Here is a 21,006-nt window from a genome sequence, read left to right as displayed (position 1 = left end):
CTTAAGCCCTGTGTCACAATCATATTTTAGCCATGAATGATAATTTTAACATTCACACTCCCCTGTTCTACATCTTACTAGATAAAGGCAGTAGTTTTTCATTTCATTCATTTTTATTTATTTTAAGTGCACTGACATAACTGACTTTTTGATACACATGAAATGCAGCAGGGAGCACAATAAAAACAACACCTGTGCAATATCATGCGAGCCAATTCAAAACTTATTACTTTTTGATGAGACTGCATCAGACAGGAGTTGATCCAACTGTGTGGTAATATCAGAGGTTATACGTTTTACATTATTGTACAGGTGTTGCCTTCACTGAGTCTATTACCTGTAAAATAGAGTATGATAACCTTTGTTTAAGGCATTGATGAGTAAATGATAACTGTCTCTGCTCTCTGTTGACCCTTTGATCTGATTCAACAAGAGGCAAGCTTCAATGAACAGACATTCATGTACACTGGTATACATCATGATATTTATTTTTATATCACTTATGTGCTAGAATTTCATATTTTAAGATAATGATAATGGACATGATACAAAAACCTTTGGCTTTTTCAAGTTGAACAGTATCTGAATCATATCTGACAATTCATTATCCATACAATTTTAAGTCTTCATCATAATTTAGATAAAATGCTCATAATTTTAACATAACGTGTCACAGTGACACTTGAAAGAGATATCTAAAACATTTTTGCTGTCTTTCCAACCTTTTTGTTTTGTCATCTCGACATTTCACACAGGTTACTGTTGACAGTTTTGAAAGAGTAAACCATTTACTTGAATTTTAATTAGCATTACATTATTTTTTCTTCTTCTCTGCAGTAAAACCTCTTGTATTTGTCATAAGAAACATTTTTTATTTACAAGGATATTTCACTTTCTGAGCAGATATTTAAATCAATAACTACCCGATCACAATTGAGAACAGTTCATATAAAATGAAGTTTGTCAGAAATGACTGCATCCTAAATATGATATTTGAGCACTATCCTATTGATCACCCATTTCAGTATACACACTACTTTGGTGAGCATAACCATCCTTTTTTAGCTTGAGTTGTACCACTTTATATTTAAATTTAACAACGCATTTAGAGGATGATGACTGCGTAAGGAACCACTGGCTGCTGCAAGGCTTTAAGTGATTCAATCACAACAAAAATGTTCAGCTCTGTGCAAATGTTATTTCTGACTGTCAGATGAGGAAAAAGCTTGATTTAAGATGAGTGTGTAAACTGAACCAGGAAGTTTACAGTCCACTAGGGGGCCACAGGCTTAGCTAAGTTGGCCCTGACTCTTGCTTGGTCCACAGCATCCAACATGTTTTTGCTGTCCATAGCCAGAGTGTGTGCCGCAGCCAGCAGCTGTTTCTTACACTCCTCCTTCAGAGAGGTGATGGCGTTCTGCTGGGCCAGCCGCATTTTACTGATCAGCTCCGCCATGTCGTTGTTGAGCAGCTTCTGGGTGCCCTCGATCTGCGACAACGGTAAATGATCAATAGATTTCAGTTCATTTTCTGACCAATATTTTACAGTGGGCACAAATAAAATGACAGCAACAACAATATGGAAGTATTATTTTGTCAATACATTTCTATACCCTATGTGATACATTTACAAGTATGGCTTTATAGAAACTGACTTTGGGTGTCATGAGTCAGAAAACTAAACATAAAAGGGTCAGTTCTTCTTCCCATCTTTGTGTTTGAAGAGGTATCCTGTTACCTTTTGTTTCAGGGACAAAGGGACTGGCATGTGGGAAAGAAAAAAACAATAAAGAAAGGAAGCAGATGAGATATAGCGTACCTCTGTCCTCACAGACTCGTGTAAGGTGGGCAGTATGTCATCCACACTGCGGATCAAATCTCGTAAAGCCATCCCTACAGACTGGGGGCAGAGATCAATACAGAGAATTAATCACCTGTATGACTCAGGAAGTTTGTCTTTGATTAGAATATATGCCCATTGAATTTGTCAATAAAACAGCAACAAACTGTAAAAAAAAAAAAAAAAGTTTTTAAAAAGTACCTTAACAATGGTGATATATTCATCTGGCTGCATTTCAGTGATGTCATTCTTGAGTTGAACAACAACTTTGACCAAGTCCATGACAGATGTGTACACTTTGTCATCAGAGCGGTCCAGCTCAGCTGTGGGCGCCGGCTAAAGAAAGAGGGAACAATGTGTTTTGTTTTAATAATTAAAATACTCATCCTCATTACTTTAAACTGGGCACTATTTTAAATGCTTGGTGACATCAGTGCCCTTTCAACTGAGGGGTAATTAAACTTTATTCAAATGTCTGGGTTCATTATAAATTCTTTTTATCTAAAAATCAAAGCTAATAAAATTAAATGGTCTTTTCAATGAGATAAAAAGATATTACAATCCAAAAAAAGAACTGATATAATTACCTGTGCTGTGAGCCGTGGGGGCTTCTCTGGAGGTGCTGCGAGGCAGAAAAATGAATGTTATAAGAGACGGAAAGAAAGAATAGAAAGCCAGGAGGATTAGGAGAGAGATAATAGTCTTCAGAATTAATTTAATGTGAATTTGTGAATTTCTCTGTGCACTTACCATTCTCGGCGTCAGCCTTGAGGGACTAGAAAGAATAGACAAAGAAAAATCTCATAAGGACTAGAAAAGAAAATCCTGTCTAGACGGTCACCGTTAAGACATTCAACAGCTCACATTATCTACAGACAATAGTGCAGGAAGGTAATCCTGGTGAGTAGCAGAAAAACTAATTTCAGAATAAAGTGTTTTCTAGCTTTAGTTTAGATTCCACCTGAGAAAAATATATATAAATACAAATCTTAAAGGAAAAGTCCCCCTTATTTTACTGTACATCCCCTTGTATATTGTATATCTGCGGCAATGAATCTATTCATTGTCAATATTTTTTTTGTGTCCAAATTCTCTAAACACATGTTCTGTGCTTCAGTTGGCAGTTTCCTATATTCCCCAGAATGCCCAGAGTCACAACCAAAAACAATGTGTTATGTCCATATGTGATTTGAATTATGATTGTATTGGAGTATTACAAACAACATAGAGTTCATCCATTAATATACATGTGATTTGTTTCTTTACAATGTTCAAGTATTTTAAATTTAAATGTAATACATTTAAATGTTTTTCATTTAAATGGATTCTTCCTTTAATTTGATTGAAATCAGTGTGTACAGGCAGATACATACCACTGGGCTGGCAGGATCTTCTGGTCCCATGGGGTCCTGTAAAAGAACAGGCAGGTTCATTTTATAGAATATGGACATGGACCCCCTCTTTGGAACTGTTATCAGGGGAACATTCAATTTAAGACTAGTGGGGCGTCGAGAGCGAACGAGTGGCTTGATATTGTTTAAAGATGACTCGTTCAGAGTAGCCTCCAGGGCCACGTTGATTTCGGGGGCGTGGGGAGACAGAGACACAGAGAGGGGGTTGACAAAAGTTAATGATGCTCTGTTTCCCACCAGGAGTTTCTCCTCCTTGTGCAGCCACTTTTCATCCTCCATCATCTGCTTTTTCTGCTGACGGAGAGTGTCGTGCATATTTTGTTTCTCCCTCTGCCAAAGGCGCTGGGCGTCCTCCCTGCTGTTTGGTTCCACTCGGAGAAACTCGTTCTCCTACAAGAGCACCAGGGAAATGTGATAGGAGGATTAATGTCACACAATATTTTTCTTTTTTATCTCTTGATACAAGGGTTTTTACCTCACCAAGTGCAGTGATTTAGTACTATAGGTTCATCTACATTTGAACATGTGACTTAATAATGTAAGAAAACTGAAAACATAAGTTTAAACCTGTCAACTAAGCGCTCAGTGTTTCTTACCCCCATGCTGCGACGTCGAGGGGACCTGACTGGCAGTGCGAGAGTGTTCATGGAATCGACGGGGGACTGATATTCACATGGGCTGGCCAGATCAGGAGAACTGGCACACAGAGCCTCGTTCAGCTGCACAGATAAACACACATACCAATCACATCCAAACGTTTTAACATTCACCTTTAGAGGTTACTTGAGTACACTGATATACCTGAATGTGGAGACCAATACTCAGCGTGTTCCCAAACCGCCCTGGTTTCATTCTTGAAGGCTACAGTAAACAGATGAAGGAAATGTGCACGCATTAAATCTGAACTATGTGCTGTTTTGTAACATAACTGTGAATTTGACAGGGGTTCATACCTTGGGAGGAGGCTCGTTAAAGTTGGACTTGGGCTCAAAATATTTTGTGGAGCGCGCTCTGTCCTTCTCTCTCTCTACTTCCTGCTCCTTCTCCATCTTGTGGACATCACTGACAGATTAAAGGCAACAGTTTATTCTTTATATGAGGGGTACAAAAACACACCTAATCTTCTGCTTTAGCAGGTCACCACCTATTGGGCTTAATCATTTCACATGGATAGACTGAATTCATGGCACTGCTGATTTTCTATATATCTGCATATCTTTTCTACATATGTGTATGTATATATATGTATGCTCCTCTTCTTCTATATCAAGGTAACTCTGAGAAGGTAGTTGGATTAACATCATCATTCCAGAGGCTACAATAAATCAGTGTAACCAGACATACTTGATCTTGACAACCAGCTCAGTGAAAGTAGGTCTCTCTCTGGGGTCGTAGGACCAGCAGCGGGTCATGAGAGAGTAGAGGGCGGGAGGGCAGTTGTCCGGTTTGGGCAGCCTGATGCCCTGCTCCAACTGGTTGATTACGTCTCTGTTCTCCAGCCAGAAAAACGGCTGCTGCCCATGACTCATTATCTCCCACACACATACGGCTACAGGGAGATACAAACACAGAAACAAAAACATGCTTGGATGTGTTCACCCTGTAATTCGCTCTTCGTTGTGAAATTGACTACAGACTACAGAGGAAAACATTAAGCAACAAAGATGTAAATGTGTATGTTAGGAAAAACAAGCCAACAGCGTGGAGACCTCTTTGGTGATGAGGACCAACATAAGACCATGATGCAACGCACAACTTCTTTCCATAAATACCATAAATAATAGTCACTTGTCACCACCTTAATATACAAGCCAGTGCTACGACAATGGGCACATGAGTAATAAAGACTATTGCGGTCGTTATGAGTGTTTACAGAACCAGGACCTCAGTGTAGTTGTGATATCAGTTCAGATAATTCTTACCATGTCATAAAATCATACAGTGCTTGTCTGGGTTGATCATTGACCAACTACCTGTCTTTTGCCATATGTGAGTGTGTGTGCGTTCTTTCTTTCTTTCTATATTGCACTTGAGCTCCCCAAACTGTTCTTGCACTAAGCTGATGTAGGTTAATGTATGGCTCACCAAACATCCAGACATCACTGGCTGTGGTGAAACGTCTGAAGTTGATGGATTCTGGGGCCATCCACTTGATAGGCAGCCGAGTAATAGACGCTGCAAAGAGATGGGAGAAGTTAATATTTTACAGTAAAGATACTCAACGAACGTCATTTCTGAAAGTACACAGTTAAATTACTTATTTATTTCTTTTACACAAACTTTTGCCTGTATGTTATTTTGAAATCTATCCGTCCATATTTCTCTTTTAAATATTGTTCAGTTTAATCTGACAGTTTTATTCTACAATTCTACAATTAAGACTTTGAGATGACTTAAAAAAAAACCCTGTCAACTCAGCTTTTCTTCTCCCAGTTTGCCTCTGTTACCTTTGTAGTATTCTTCATCCTCGATGTACCTCGACAGACCAAAGTCCCCGAGCTTCACGCATTCCGGACTGGCAACTAACACGTTCCTAACCGCTATGTCTCTGTGAGAGGAGACCAACAACACAAAGCTTTAACTTCATGTAGGTACAGATGGAGATGATGTAGATAAGATGTGATTAATGTAAATAATAGAAGCAGAATTTATACAGGAACCTGATATTGCACATTATTACTAAACTGGTGTCATGGTGGAGTCTGTTATGGGTAGGGCAGAGTGTCTGAAAAAGCCCTTAGCCTTCACTGACTGAGCTATATTTTCCACTTAGTTACTTGTCACTGAATAATTTCTGTTTAATACAGTATAACAGTATGACCACTCCCTGAAGAAAAACGTAAAATACTCTCTCACCTGTGTACCAGGTTGACCCCTTCGAGGTAGACCAGGGCTTTGCAGATCTGCAGGCTGAACAGCACCAGAGTAGTATTTGTCAGATTTTTCTGGTTCTGAGTCAGGTAGTTTCCGAGCTGCAACAACATAAACATTTAGGTTAGGACAGGAATTTACAGTGCCTACAGCAGCACAGACATACATCTGCGTCCTGCGTCTCAGTTACACTTTGTCTTTTGCTCAAATAGCTCTAACTGCGCCAAACTCAGACATGGCTCATGTTATTTTTGGCCTTCTTAAACTAAAACACATCAATTCAATTATGACTGAATTATGAAATAACACATATCATGAAATCACGGCTGACACTGACCTCTCCGTACTGATAAAGCTCCATAACGATCCACACAGGATCCTCCTCTATGATTCCAATCAGTTTGACGATGTGAGGATGTTCGAGGCCCTTCATTATTACTGGCAAATACACACATTTTAACGTTATTGTCATAGTTACAATGATTACTGTCATTCTGTTATTTTCTACACACTTTTCTTTTTTTTTTTACCTGCTTCACTCATGAACTTCTCCATCACATCAGGTGAACAGTCTTTACAGGTTTTCACCGCCACATTGACCCTATCTCCATTCTGTTCAATCATAAAACAAAAAGACACAGTAACAGTTATTTGGTAGTCTCTAACTGGTTCATCCTTAGTTGTCTAGAGAGAGAGAGAGAGAGAGAGAGAGAGAGAGAGAGGGTAAATATATAGTTGTAAGATACACTTACAGCTTTTTTGTAAAATCCATCGTAGACTTCCCCAAAAAACCCCTCCCCAAGAATTCGTCCAAGTACGATGTCATTTCGGTCGATCCCATACTTCACAACTAAAGACAAAAATTTGTTAAAGCTCAAAAGTGAGCTTCTTCAGATCTAATTCTGCAAAACACGTGAATACAAAGTTTTGGACAAACCTGATCTCGGCCTCTCATCAAGGATCTCACAGTAGATATCTGACCCTACAAATACAAAAACAGAACTGTTTTCTCAAAGCATGATTCAATAACTTCAATCCCTCGCTATGTACTTTTTTGTATAATTACAGAAACATCTTGCTGTCAATGAAAATGGAAATGCTGTGTGGTACAATGGAGGTTACATATGACTACAAAAACTGTCAGCTCACCCATACTGTGTCTGCTCGAGCTGGTGTCTCTGCTGCTCCAGAGAAAAGACAAAATGGAAGAAAGCCCAGGTCATAAATTTTCAGATTATGGCTCCTGACAGCAAGATTCAATAAAAGAGCCTTTCTCATCAATAACTAACTCTTCATTTCATATTATAACCAAAGGGAATGAGTACAGCTTGGACTCTGCAGCTACTCTGAGGCCGTGAAAGGGCACAAATCATTTAAAGTTGTAAAAAAGCCATAATCCACTCACCCTGTAGGAATCTCTGGCAGGGAACTTCGTGCATTAGCATCTAGGATAGAAATTAGTCATGGGAATTCCAGTTAAGCTTAAATAATCCATTTTGAAAAGACTATAATCAAGCTTTTAAATCTTCCAACAATGTTTTAATCACAGTGGTGTTAAGAAAGCAACAGGCGAAGTAGCTGACTCATATGTACCTCTATTTGGTCGGTAGATAACACTTTCATCTGTTTCATTTTCCAGGCGGCAGTACCCATCAATAAGGTCCATCATGTTCTCTGCCATAGGGACTGTGGCCACATTGATCGATAGACACTATCAGAAAGGAGAAGCAAACGGTATGAAAAGGGAAGCACAAAATAAATTTCCTGTGCCATTCTTTATACTAAATGTACTTGCCAATTCTAGCTATTTTTAACACAAACACATACAAAAATATTACATAATTTGCAGATTGTGTTGATACTTACTTGTCTGGCCCCCTCTATGTCGAGGTTTAGCAGAGCTTTGCCGTCGCTCCGAGATAAGCACTGTACTCTCTTGATCTGTTTGAAGTCGGCAAGAAACACAGCCTAAGCCACAAAAGAAAAGGAATGCAAGAAGTTAAATTATGATGATTATATTTGTGGCATTGTGTGAGATACATAATGTTGTAGTTTCCACTGATGGCTGTCAAAGGATTTGAACCAGTTTCTTTGTAGCATGGTGTGGCAGAAATATATAACAGAAATCATTTATCCACCAAAGTTTCAGTGTAGAAAAATTGTATTTCCAGAAATGATAACTTTGATGGAGCAGTTGAATGGAGAAACATGCTCATTCACTTACTTGAGAAAATGTTTGTATGCTAATTATGATGCTAGAGCCAGAAACTGTTTAGCATATTATAGCATAAAGACAGGTTTAGCTTAGCTTAGCATAAAGACAGAAAACAGGGGAAAACAGCTTGCCTAGCTCCAGTGACAACAATATCCATTTACCACAACTTCTTAAATTTACTAAATAACATGTTATGTCGAAATGTAAACAATGACTCGTGGTCTTTAAGCTAAGCTAACTGGCTGCTTGCTGTAGCTTAATTTTTCAGCAGGAAAGGATAAATAATAGTATTTCCCAAAATGTCCAACTATTCCTTTGACAAAAATCCTAGAAAAAGGCTAAATAGATGAGATAATACAACAGTGTTCTGTATGAATCTTCACCGTGCTTACCGCTGAATCCTTCTGAGTGCGTTGGCGAATGCCCCTTCCACCAACCACCAGCTCCACTGACAGACTCCAACCTTGCTGTTGACAAAAGAGAATGGTTTAGTGTCCTACATTCATGCATATGTATACGCAGTGCAGAGCCCTGCCCAGTGCAGCAGGGAATGCTTTTTGTGGTCAAGCAGGGTGAGATCAGAAAGAATACATTGTCATATATTACAGGTGAGTCTGTATCAGATCATGTTGGCAGACAGCCTTCCAGTTGTTACTTCAGTCTGACTCATTAAAGGGGATGCTGACCAATGTGGTCAGTGTGTCAGTATCCAACAAGCCTTTGCAGTAGAATAATTAATTTAAAATGACAAGCTAAATGTGCACACAAGCACAGAGGTTTCTGTGGCTATTTTGCAACAGTCTGGTGCTGATTGCACAAAAATTAACCAGAGGATCTGATGTGCATAATTGTGGCACCTACTGCCTTCAGATGGCTGTAGAGAGACTCACCACAGTAAAGGAAGGGCTGTGAGTATAGAGTATCTACTAACTGTCATGGACTACATAACTGATAAAAATCACTCATTATTCTTTGTTCTGTCTTTCATGTCTGCATTATATGTCAGCTGGTTTAAATAATTATTGAATAAAGACGGCTGCATGACATTACAGAGGTTAGCTCCAGATCAGCTTCATTTTGTGCCATGTACCAACACAAAAATAGATGCCTTAATGCTTGTTATATTAAAATGTACAAGAGTAAATCAATGTTAGGAGCCCCTGGAAATCCACAACAATGACTATCACAGGATTTAGTGGAGGGGAGGTTGAACATAATGTTGTCACTCACCACCAGTTCACATGGGAAGACCTCTTCATCATAGCTGACGAATTCTTTGAGGGTCTCAAAAAACTTGACCATGCAGCCGTCCTCCTTGAGTGTTGCGTACTGTTGAAACGTTTGCTGAATCAGCTTCCGTAGCTGCTTTGACTGGATCGCAACAAGGAGGTTTGACATTACTATAATTTGTACATGACAAAACATGACAAAATTTGTTGGTGTCTGGTCAATCATACTTCACTCCTGGTTAGGATAGTTTACCTTCATGCTGTTGATCAGTTGTTCAGGAAAGAAAAGGTCCAGGCCCACTTCTTTTCTTCATTTATGAAGATAAACAGAGGAATTAAAGACATGAATATTGCTGCAAGACAAACACCTGATGTTCCTTATATAAAGAACTGGTTGTACATGTACATACCAGGTAATATTATCCAATTGAGATTTTAAAAGGGTTGATGGACTCAAGGCTCATTTTCAAGTAAAATGATATCATCAAAACCATCAAAATTAACACATTTAAGAGAAAATAATAACTTACTCTAGTAGCTCAAAGTTGGACTTCTTCTCTAGACCTTTTGCATTCATGTCTTTATAAAACCTCCTGTAAAAACAGAGCATGTGAGTTTGTGCATCCTAAACAATAAGTTAATTTGTGATTTACTGCTGCGCACTGAAAATCTGAATATCATCTCATCTATCGTGTATTTTTACTTATCTACAACACCAAAACATGAAGAATGAGAATGTGATGTGAATAAATATATAACTATGACACATGGACATGTTCAACATACAATAAATCCAACCAACTCAATCACTCTTAAACAAATTGAATCACATTGTTTAAACCCTGTGAGCTAAAGAATGCAGAGACTCACCTGATCTCCAAACAACCGAGCTGCAGTGCCATCCCATCACTGACTTTACTGGCATGATACTGCATATAATCACTACGCACCTGTCGTTTAGTAAAACAGAGTAATGAGACATACACCAGTAATGCTGCAGGCGCTCTCTTTTACAGTGTGAGAACATCACTTCTTATTGCCAAATATCCACTGATCTACACCAGCCAAAAGGTTAAAAAATAATGAACTGTAACTTGTTACCTGCTGGTAAAAATACAGCAATGTAGATCTGTCATCTTGGAATTTTTCCAGGAAGTTGACAGGAACGTATCTGATACGAAGGTCGTACCTGTGTTCCAAGAAGAAACCATAGAAATTTATCAAATGCAATGCTTTAATTTCACACACCGTAAACGTCTCTCTTAAAATTCTAACTTAAACATCCTAGTGATCCATCTGTACCTCCACTCAGCTTCCACATGATGGCTCTCATATCGTTGTTCTACCTCTCCTACAGTCAAATCCGGATGCAGCCAGTGAAGTTCTTCAGACTTCAAGTGTTTCAGCAGGAGACCGTAGCATCCTGTGTGTTTGATGTTCGGCCCCAGTCGACCGCTCACCAGGATCGAACGGATGAATGGCCTGAATGAGACACAATGAGCAAAGTATAGTATATAACTTTTTTTTTGTCATCCTTGCCTAATTTTACAGTTTGTGGTGGACACTTGCTTCAATTTAGTGTGTAAGAACTAAATTATTTGTCAGGTGAAAAAGTATTTATCAACTTTTTTACATCTTAAGAAAGCCAAAAACATTCTCTCCTGCTCAGGATTTGTTATCAAAATTATCTGAGATAAACTGAGATTTCCCTCTTCATCACAGTCTCCTGACACTTCAACTCCCTTCCCCATATTTTGGAGGTTACTCTCACCCTAATTTGCCAGGAGCTGTCACATTTGACCAGCTTGAAGTTCTTGCCCAGGTTGTTGTTGGTGCAGAAGCACACTTTGAGGATCTTGACGGGCCCTCCGTCCCCTGTGAAGTGTGATTCTAGGCTGGACTCGGTGTCACTTTGTCTTGGACTGGGCACCTTCCAGGCCAGGGTGTCACCAGACATCACCTCATACATTGTCACAGTTGGGTTGGCACCATCATATCAAAAAATCCTTTGGACAGACAAAGGAAAAACTTTTGAAATTAGATGTTGTATGATATGTAATATTATGGGACTGTACCTCAGTGTTTAAGTAGATTCAACCCTGAAGTAGACAATCAACAAGAGAGAAAACTGTAATCCAGGTAAATCATACTGTACATTCAAGTGCAAACTGTATATTAAATGAAGGTCAGTGATGACACTACTGTGTCTGTAACAGGAGAGTACATGCTGTTCTATGACTTGTTGCAGCGTAGTACTACTACAGCCAGTCATGCAATGTTTCACAGTCATGCTGTGATCTTGTGCCATGTGGTGTCAGTGACTCACATCATTGATTCAGTGATCTGCTGATTACATTCCTTCCTAACCGTGATTTCAAGTGAGGGCCTGTGTGATTCATAGAACAAAGCTGTGACAGTGTAGAGACTTGTATCTTCTACATCAATGGATAAAGCACCTTAATATTTATCTTTTGTTATCTAGAGGCAAGTATGATCTGAAATTTCACGACATAACTGTTGAAAACACAATGTGGGAGCGAGAGCCTGTGGGAAACTACCTGTCTACTGGTTAAATGGGACAACAAAATTTTGTAAACTAAGACAACGCTCTCCGGAAACCGAACAACACTGAATGATGATGAATGATGACTAACCAACCCATGAAGCAACGTCTTACCTCTGTGCTATTATGCAAGCCGTATTGATTTGTCCTACAGTAAAGATTCAGGTAAAAATGTCTCAAAATGTAACAAGAAAGAAGCTCCTCTGTATTTCTTCAAGAAATAATTTAATATTTTGAGAAATACCAGTCTCATGTCTGTATGACCAATATCAAACAAAGACCTTAGCTTAGCTTAGCATAGAGACTGGAAACATGGGAAACAGCTAGCCTAACTGAAGTTAAATATGTTGGCCTATTAGCACCTCTAATGCTTACTATTTAACACGCTGTATCCCATTTATTTAATATGTACAAAAACTGAAGTGTAAAAATGGCAATTTGGTTTTATGTTTCCGTTTTTGTTTGAATTAAAGTATCAGTGTGTAGGATTTAGCGGAATCTGGCAACCATCTAGGAGAACCTATGGTGGCCTTCAAGTAACGTAAAAACACCAAACGCCCACTCTAGTACCAGTCTGTGGTTTGTCCATTCTGGGCTACTGTAGAACCATGGCGATGCAGGGAGGACATGTTCCCTATGTAGATATGAAGGGGTCATTCTGAGCTAACAGAGACACAGCGATTCTTGGTAGTTCATTGTACACTACACATAATTATGAATATTACATTAATTTCTGCCAGTAGATCTCTCTGAATCCTACACACTGGTCCTTTAAACAAATAAGTTTGCTAGATAGTCAGTGTTGCTGTTTCCCTGTTTCCAGTCTTTGTGCTAAGCTAAGCTAACCAGCTGCTAGCTTACATACATACTGTACAGACATGAAAGTGGTGCTGTTCTTCTCATCTAATTCTTGGCCAAAAAAAGTGAATATGAATATTTCCTAAATTGTCTAACTATTCATTTAAGATATGAGCACAACATAAAAAATGCATTCCAGCAGTAGGAGATTTTGCTACAACCAAACAAACATGGTGATGGATAGCAAACATCCTGAAAATAACTTTTTTTGCACACAGCCACAATCACACATCTGGGAATAGTCATTTCAAATGTCTTGAGTGGGGTGAAAATGTGGAAAGCTTGCACACACTTCGATAGACCTTTAAGGTTACATCTGACAGCAACCAACTGATGCATCAAATAAAAAGTCCAGAGAGCTGCTCTCATCTTATGAACCCAACATAAGTCTGACTCTGCACCCCTCATGTTAATATTCTGCTCTGTCAGTCAAAACACTGAGGGGATATCGTCTCAGCAAACAAGATAAGAGAGAGCTAAATACTTGACAACACACCTAGTTGTGAAATAGAGATTTCTCCCAGTTACCCACCTCACAGCTGTGTCCGTCAGTGAAGTGCCTTTTAGCTGTCATAACATGTTTTCTCACAAATGAAGCTCCACACCGTTTCTCTGCTGCGAGGGAACTGAGCTGTGTTAGTTTCTCTCAGGGCTTTCCACCGCTGTTAGACAGGGTTGTGTTTTGTTAGCCTGAGGCCATGAATTCCCCAGCAGGGCTGTGTGGTGTGTGTATGTGTGGGTGTGTTTGTGTGGAAGTCCATGTGTGTATATAGTGAGAAAGAGAGAAAGGAAAAGAGAGAGAAGATGAGCGTGCAGCACAACTGGCATGTTGCACCATTACCTGGGTGTGGGAGGCCTGACAGAGGTGATTGAGGAGGCAGAGGGTGAAGTTTAAGATTACTTATGACTAAAATAAAAACATCCATGGATTAAAGTATGTGGAGGACCGGATATACAAATACATTCCTTGGCTGAGTTGGAAAAAACGATGCGTAAACATAGTGACATGCTGTATGGACAGTACATTAAAATCTGCAGTGCCAAAATATTTTCACGCATTATATCACTATGGGAAGTGATGCATGATAGAAAAAGATGAATGGGGTATGGCATAGATAGACCGTGTTTAGATGAAATTGTCAGTTATATAAAACAAAAACAGAGGAAAAAATGGGGAGGAAAAGGAAAGAAAAAGTCTAGCTTGAACGATAAATAACACCATAAATGGCACTGGTTGTGGTGAAGCTTGTTTAGACTTTAATATTAGAGAAGTTTGGCATGTTTTGTTAAATTTAACAAAAGGGTTTTGTAGGAAACAATGTTAATGTTTGTCACAGTACATTTTTTAAATAATACCCCAGTCCAGGTGCTTGTGTTTATAATGTGTTTCATTTCATCTCATCTTGTGAAAATCCACTACACCGAACCAGTGATAAATCAAGCCATGCTAATACTGTAATTTTGTATGACAGGAGTCTACCAATTAGTTTATGAGCAGGCCAGTCTTGTCAAGTGGAGCGCTCACAAAAAGTAAACAAACATTAGGCACAAAACAATTTAATAGGAAAAAAATCCCCTAATTAAAATCACTGACAGCCATGAAGTCCTTTCTTCTGCTTGTTTTTTTTTTTTTTTAAACAGCGTTTTTAGATTTTTTTTTTTGTTAGTGTACAAAAGCGACACTTCCCAGGCACACAGTGTTGTTGCTTCTCTCGCACACTGTCACGCTGGCACTTGAGTTGTTATGGTAACAGCTGTTCCCGAGAGAGATTTTTATCACAAAAACTAGAGCGAACCAACTCTTTCAAATCGTTTCTCAGCCACAACAAACGGACCTGCAGCGGGACTGAATTAAAGTTATTCCTGCACACTGCTGCTGCCGTTCTGTTTCTAAACTCCAGTGTTTTGCTCCAAATGTAGAGATTTCACTGGGAGACATCAGAGGGTGAGTGACAGGGACTGATACCGGGTGAGAAATTGTGACAAATGAGAATGAAATTCCACAGGAGCTGGTGAGAGACCCGAGAAGAGGCTAGAGTCATTTCACTATACAGCATTCTGTGGAGGAATAATTCCCACTGCACACAGCTGGAGGAAAGTGCGAAAGAATGGTACCACAATAAAATCATAAGGTTAGCTGCGGCTTTTTTTTTTTTTGGTTAACTCGTCATGTGGGCTGTTTTTAACTGAGAACTTCTTTCTTTATCATTTGACTATCTTACAATTATGGTTATGCTGCTAATGATTTGGTCCATTCACAAACTTCTTACTAGCGCTGGACCGAATTTATCCCTAGTAAGAAGCCCTAATGGTTTGTCCATCAGAAAACACAGAGAAGTTTAAGATGTTCCACTCAGTCTGTATCTCTGTAACAAAAGTAACAGATTTGAATCTGCAGACTTAAAAAATCTGTATCCACCTGAAAAGTCTAGTAATCAGTCCAAGACACATTCAACTCTGTGACTGTCTCTCTGCTGTCTTTTTAGGTGAAATACACAGTGGTGCAATGGTAGACACACTGTCTTTGCAGGTCTCTGTCAAGACATGCACTCCTGGCTGACAGTATCATCGCATGGTGTTTCCTGGGTAACATTATAGAGGAACTGTCAGCAACCAGCTTTCAGAAATCATATTAGACCTCTGCTAATTTACCACCTGATGTGTCTCTTTATCAGACTGTGTTTTCTCTTCAAAGCTAATTTGAGAAAATTAGGTTTTCAAGATTAAAATCTAATGCTTGCATAACAGGCAAATGAGCTGGAAATTTGGGGCATTGTCAACACATCATTAAGCAGCGTGAAAAGAGCCTGCTCTTTTTCTAAGAAGACTTCTGTAAATAAGAAGAATGCAGCAGTTACAGTGAAGCCTCTTTCCTGGTAGGTGCTTGTCAACACAGGCAGACACTGAGACAGGCCTGCTCTCTAAACATTGTTGCTGAGAGGGTCTACATATTGCACCGTCATGACCCCAGGCACTGGAATGTGGCTGGCTGCTCCCTCACCTGCACAGACATGCTGTGATAATGAACAAACTTCTTTCTCTGGGAGAAAACGGCAGTTTGCACTTCACATTGTGCCCCTCGCTATCAACTCATTACCTTGAAAATGCACTTATTCCAGCTTCAAAGCCCAGTTTCACACTCTGCCCTGTCCCACAAACAGTACAGAAATATTTCAAAGGGAAAAACACTTGCTGTTTATAACCAGTGAAACCAAAAACCAAGACTTTTAAGCTCATGTCATTGAATATAGGCTGTTTATGTCATTAACCTCTATAAACGTGGGCCTATAGCAGCCACTTTTATTAGTTGCAATAAGTCATTAAGATCACCTCATTCTAAAAATAAAATCCATATATGCTGAAATAAACATAACTTTTATATAGTTTCAGTCTTACCTGATTCTGATTTACTTCCTCCAAGAATTAAAACTTGACACAACAGTATAATTCCTCTCGGAGAGTCCAGGCCTCACAGTTTGTGTCTCACTCTCTCAGTTGAGCAAGAGGGTGGCAGGTGGCCACTCCCTCACCTCTGCAGTCCTGCTGTAAGGTGGGCCCACTTCCTTATTTCATGAATCGCTGTCAAACTGAGAATATGGCGGATTGCCTCTTTTAAGCTTTTACAGTATATTGGTGATTTTGTGTCTCTCTCTGTTGAGACCTCGCAGTTTTGGTTTCTTTTAGACGCACGAGAGATTATGAAACGTTATGTTACGTTTCAGAACACTTGCTAGTTGCAAAACACTCAGTAAAAACCTCTTTGGAATGACGACGTCTTTATGTAGTATTCTTGAAGTAATCATGACACTTCCCGTGTATTTCATTTGAAATGTAGTCTTTCATCTTTCCCTTTCGTAATGTTTCCTCTATTTTCAGCTATCTTCACTAGAAACAGTTATTCGTGTTATTGCGGTGTAATTACACCGTCTGAGCAGCAGAGGGCGGTGCAAGCTTGAAAAAAAAAAATACAGGACTTGCAAACTGGCTCGAGAGGTTTAATCTTATACATTACTGGTATATTGATGTGTATTTGATGTAAACTTTGATAGAGATCAAAACTTACTAAACAAAATACAGTGGAAAAAGATGTAAGTTATCTACAACAGATATTAAAGGAAGTCAGATTTTTCTTAAATGTAACATTAATATGTTTTTTTTGTTTGTTTTGTTTTTTTTTTAAAATGAAACATCCAAGTCCAGTTTATAGTTAAGCAAACATATTTTGACTGGGTATCTATTGTATGTGTTATTTTAAACTTCTTTGTTGTTGACTGTGTACTAAAATACTTTTACATTGTAATTATACTACAGTATTGGAGCACCTCTTCCACCATTACACTTAAAAAAACACTTTATTATTATTATGCCTATCCACTCAAGTTTATGATTAGCTGTCATTCCAACATAACAAATACGGCTGAATGACTTCTTTTTAGGATCAGTTGCAGTCAGACAAAACATAAAAACATCAAGGCAGAGCATAACTGTGCAGCCTGGTATTGCTTGAATGTTTTTCATTCTATCATCACGTTATACACCCACGAGGACAAGATGACTAGAATGACAGTGAATCATATTATTAGCTCCTTTGCTGCATGCTGCCATAACATATCTGATACTTCTCCCTCAACACCTCATCTCTCTGGAGAGGGGCGCAAGAGACACTCTGCATGAGCATGCCACAGAGCCACCTGTGTGCCCCGAGTTTATGTTTCTAAATACATGGCACAGCTCCATACAGGGAGGTGGCACCCAGGAGGAGGGGTCTTAAATAGTCATTGTTAATGATCACCAGTGAACAGTGAAACCATTGCATCTGTGAAAGCTTACCACCACAGTGCCCATGCCTGCTACCGTTTGAATGCATACAAATCCGAGCTTGACTGGCACCTGTTGTGGATTCTTGCCCTTGACACTGCTCTGTTCTGCTGGATGGGTGGTGGGTGTGGTTTGGACTCGTTCTGCCCCAGACTTGAACTCCCCTACAGCTGTCACTGTTCCACACAGCTATGCCAAACCCTCTGGCACAGAGAGCAGTACTGGATGCTACTGCAAAGGAAAAGGGAAGATTGAGTGAAGACAAGATGCTACTGACAAGTCAAAAGATCAATATATTTCACATATATCAGTATGTGTTTAGTTGTATGTATGTTGGCATGTATGGATTACTGAATGATCACATCAGGCACAGGCCCAGGTGCCCAAGGGGTGGGTGGGACAAAGTGACATAAAACAACTGCAAGTGTGGCGCAAAATGACTAACAGGCAAAAACAACCACAAAGAGACGCAAAACCACTACAAAGAAACACAAAACAACCACAAAGATTCCCAACATGACCACACAAACAGACAAAATTACCACAAACAGATGCAAAATAACCACAAAGCAACACAGAATGACCTTGTGGAGATGCAACACAACTACACAGAGACATAAAATAACCACAAAGCGACACCAAGTGAGCATAAAGAGTTGTGTAGGTGTGTTCAATCTGGGGTCTTGCTCCTTTGTAGAAGGAGTGCGAGCCATTTAAATTTCTATACATTTTAGGCCAGGCTTTACAGCAGTTACAGGCTGTACATAAGTACAGTAGTTAGTTGAGTAAATGTACTTAATTACTTCCCACCAAGAATTCCATCACCAGGCCTTGTTAGTGCTCTTTAACAGCAGTTTTTTCTCTGTCCACAAGGGGACTCATAACACCAATTATATGCATGAAATATGATTTGTTAAGTTCAAAAGCTTTAATTAATGTTTATTCTACCAATGAGACTCTGCCAGAACATCTGATGGTGTTGCCTTCCTTCAGAGCAAATATTTCTGCTCGACCTGCCAGAGAAATTCTGGGGTTGAATCATTTGGACTTGTCCCTATTTTTAGAGGCTGCTCTTTTATGAGGGATGAGGTGTTGTAAAAGCTCTGATGACTCCCACTCCTGTGCAAGCACCCCACCGTAATGACCAGAGACCCCACCCTGAACGCTCACTGTGCAAATGCTTGGTGTGGAATGCTTTGATCTTATAGTTCGCCCCCCCCACCCCCAACTCCTACTTGTTATAGAAATCCTTGCCCCACCTTCTGTCTCTTTAATAATGTCTGAAATATTTATCTTTCCCTTGATGGTCATTAAGTCCACATTCTTCCACCGTTAACCTCTGAGGTCAAAATGTTATTGACATCACCTCTCTGAGTAATGGTTAGCCATGACTTGCCTGTGTTTCTCTATTTGTTCACCTTTTGACTTGTGGGACGGACACCTGCAAGACAAAGAGATTGAACACCAGAACGCCGGAGGTGAAACTGGGGAGTTATTTGATTTGGGTGGCAGGTGTGTAGGTCTCTAGTGCTTAAGCGTGTGTGTGTGTGTGTGTGTGTGTGTGTGTGTGTGTGTGTGTGTGTGTGTCCCCTGTAAAGGGGTGGTCACTGAATCCCATCCAAACTCAGCAGGAGTCCACAGTGTTCACCGAGGTGTGAAGTGGCCCGGGCCAGGAGTGGATTATAAACCTGGCCTGCATTACAATAGAGGCGAGAAGCAGCAGGGGCCCCACACCACAGCTTTAGCAAACAGGTTAAAATGCACAAGAATAACCCGTGTCTATCCTTAAAGAGGTATTCTGTTGTTTAAAATGATATACAATTAAGCGTCCTGGAGGCAAGAGTAAAGGTCACAGTGCTGGTTAAATGGGTCCTGTAGTAAAAGCATCAAAAAAGAGCAGGTCATTAAAGACAGGTTTGACAGGTAAACAACAAAAGTTAGATAAGTAGCTAAAAGGCTATTTACATTTTCACACAGACTCTCAAATGTTGTGGAAATTGAGTGTTAAATGATAAACCTTTATTTGGCTGAGTCTGTTCTTAAATAAGTGGAATTGTTACTTGAAGTTGCTCAATTATTTCAAAACAGAAAAGTACTGGTCATTCTCACTAAAGCAAAAACCCCTATCACAGTGAGTCAAATAAGAGAAGACAAACTTTACTTATCACACAGGGAGATTAAATGAACACTACAACAAATCCATAATAATGATTAGTAACTTTTTTTTAAAATCTACAATACACACACAAAAAACAAAATAAATGCTGCAAAATGTTATATACACTCTCATAAATAGTAACTCTGAAACAAAACTGAGACAAAAATAGTCAAGGAAGTTGCAATAAAAACTAGTTTTGTTTTCTTGTTTTACTATAACTTGTGAAAAAGGTGACAAATTAGAGAGAGTTAAAAATAGAATGCAACCAAGTTCCTGTGGAACAAGTACTTGCTGTAGTAACACTGACAAAACACAATTATGCAACTGCAAAAGAGAAACATGACATGGAGTAAACTGTGTCTTCAGTTGGTAGAGGAGTGTCGCCAGTTTTAATTATTAACAAATGTTGCTCTGATGTCCCAGGACAATTTAATGTGAAAGCACAACTGTCCTTCCCTAAAGTTACATTAATTACTTGTTTTTTTGGTGTTGTATTTATTTATTTATTTTGTTTGTTTGTTTGTTTTTGTGGGTTTTTCAGCCACTTGGAGCAGTGCAGCAAGCTTGACCTCCACCTTTGAGTGTGGACATTCAGAAAAGCCAAAAATACTTGATTTTCAATGAGGTGGGACAACGTGTACTGGTTCTGTTGGAGCATAACCCGACTGTTAGGTGCTAAATGCCAAACTACATTCACCAGCTAATTGCTAACTTTACTTGTTGGCTAATTGATGTTAGACAAGTAGCCTAAGGTTTTCATTGAATCCAGCTGCCTGTTAAAGCTGGAGACAATAAAACTCAAAGATGCTGAAAAGCTCCATAGAGAGAAGAGGACCTGCAGAGTCAGGAGATTATTCTCTGTTGTTTTGTCACTACAAGTGATAACTTTTGAGTTCAGGTTCAGGCTCAAGTTTATTGTTATTTCTACACGTTTGACATTCTGTACATACAGGACACAGCAGTTCTTCATTTTAAGGTCTAAAATTTGACATTGCTCCATAGACAGTAAATGGGGCGTCAATCCTACTGACCCATTTTTGTG

The 21,006-nt window shown here is 39.3% G+C and overlaps 1 protein-coding gene across 1 annotated transcript; it reads right to left on the bottom strand.

Moving 5' to 3' along the window:
* Positions 1-462: 462 nt before the first annotated feature.
* On the bottom strand, positions 463-16,816 carry ptk2bb (protein tyrosine kinase 2 beta, b). The gene is made up of 31 exons (XM_018694478.2): positions 16,385-16,816; positions 11,338-11,573; positions 10,870-11,047; positions 10,669-10,756; positions 10,438-10,517; positions 10,098-10,160; positions 9,821-9,875; positions 9,569-9,709; positions 8,731-8,805; positions 7,990-8,091; positions 7,717-7,834; positions 7,529-7,568; positions 7,273-7,304; positions 7,061-7,105; positions 6,876-6,973; positions 6,654-6,735; positions 6,461-6,561; positions 6,109-6,224; positions 5,700-5,800; positions 5,338-5,427; positions 4,597-4,801; positions 4,206-4,314; positions 4,054-4,113; positions 3,849-3,971; positions 3,490-3,642; positions 3,214-3,249; positions 2,591-2,615; positions 2,428-2,462; positions 2,042-2,176; positions 1,820-1,900; positions 463-1,489 (listed from the first exon to the last, which is right to left on the bottom strand). Exons 2-31 carry the CDS (start codon positions 11,534-11,536, stop codon positions 1,274-1,276), a joined length of 2,982 nt encoding a protein of 993 aa, XP_018549994.1. The 5' UTR covers positions 11,537-11,573; positions 16,385-16,816; the 3' UTR covers positions 463-1,273.
* Between the last annotated feature and the right edge of the window lie 4,190 nt (positions 16,817-21,006).

This window comes from Lates calcarifer, linkage group LG7_1 (genome assembly GCF_001640805.2).
Source record: "Lates calcarifer isolate ASB-BC8 linkage group LG7_1, TLL_Latcal_v3, whole genome shotgun sequence".
NCBI classification, from domain to species: domain Eukaryota; kingdom Metazoa; phylum Chordata; class Actinopteri; family Centropomidae; genus Lates; species Lates calcarifer.
This window is presented reverse-complemented; position numbering and strand designations above follow the sequence as displayed.

Coding starts and splice junctions, on each gene's coding strand:
- ptk2bb (XM_018694478.2), bottom strand. CDS start 11,536: ATGTATGAGGTGATGTCTGGTGACACCCTGGCCTGGAAGGTGCCCAGT. Junction 9,710..9,820: donor AACTGATCAACAGCATGAAG/GTAAACTATCCT, acceptor GTTGCGATCCAG/TCAAAGCAGCTACGGAAGCT. Junction 3,643..3,848: donor CTCGACGTCGCAGCATGGGG/GTAAGAAACACT, acceptor GTGCTCTTGTAG/GAGAACGAGTTTCTCCGAGT.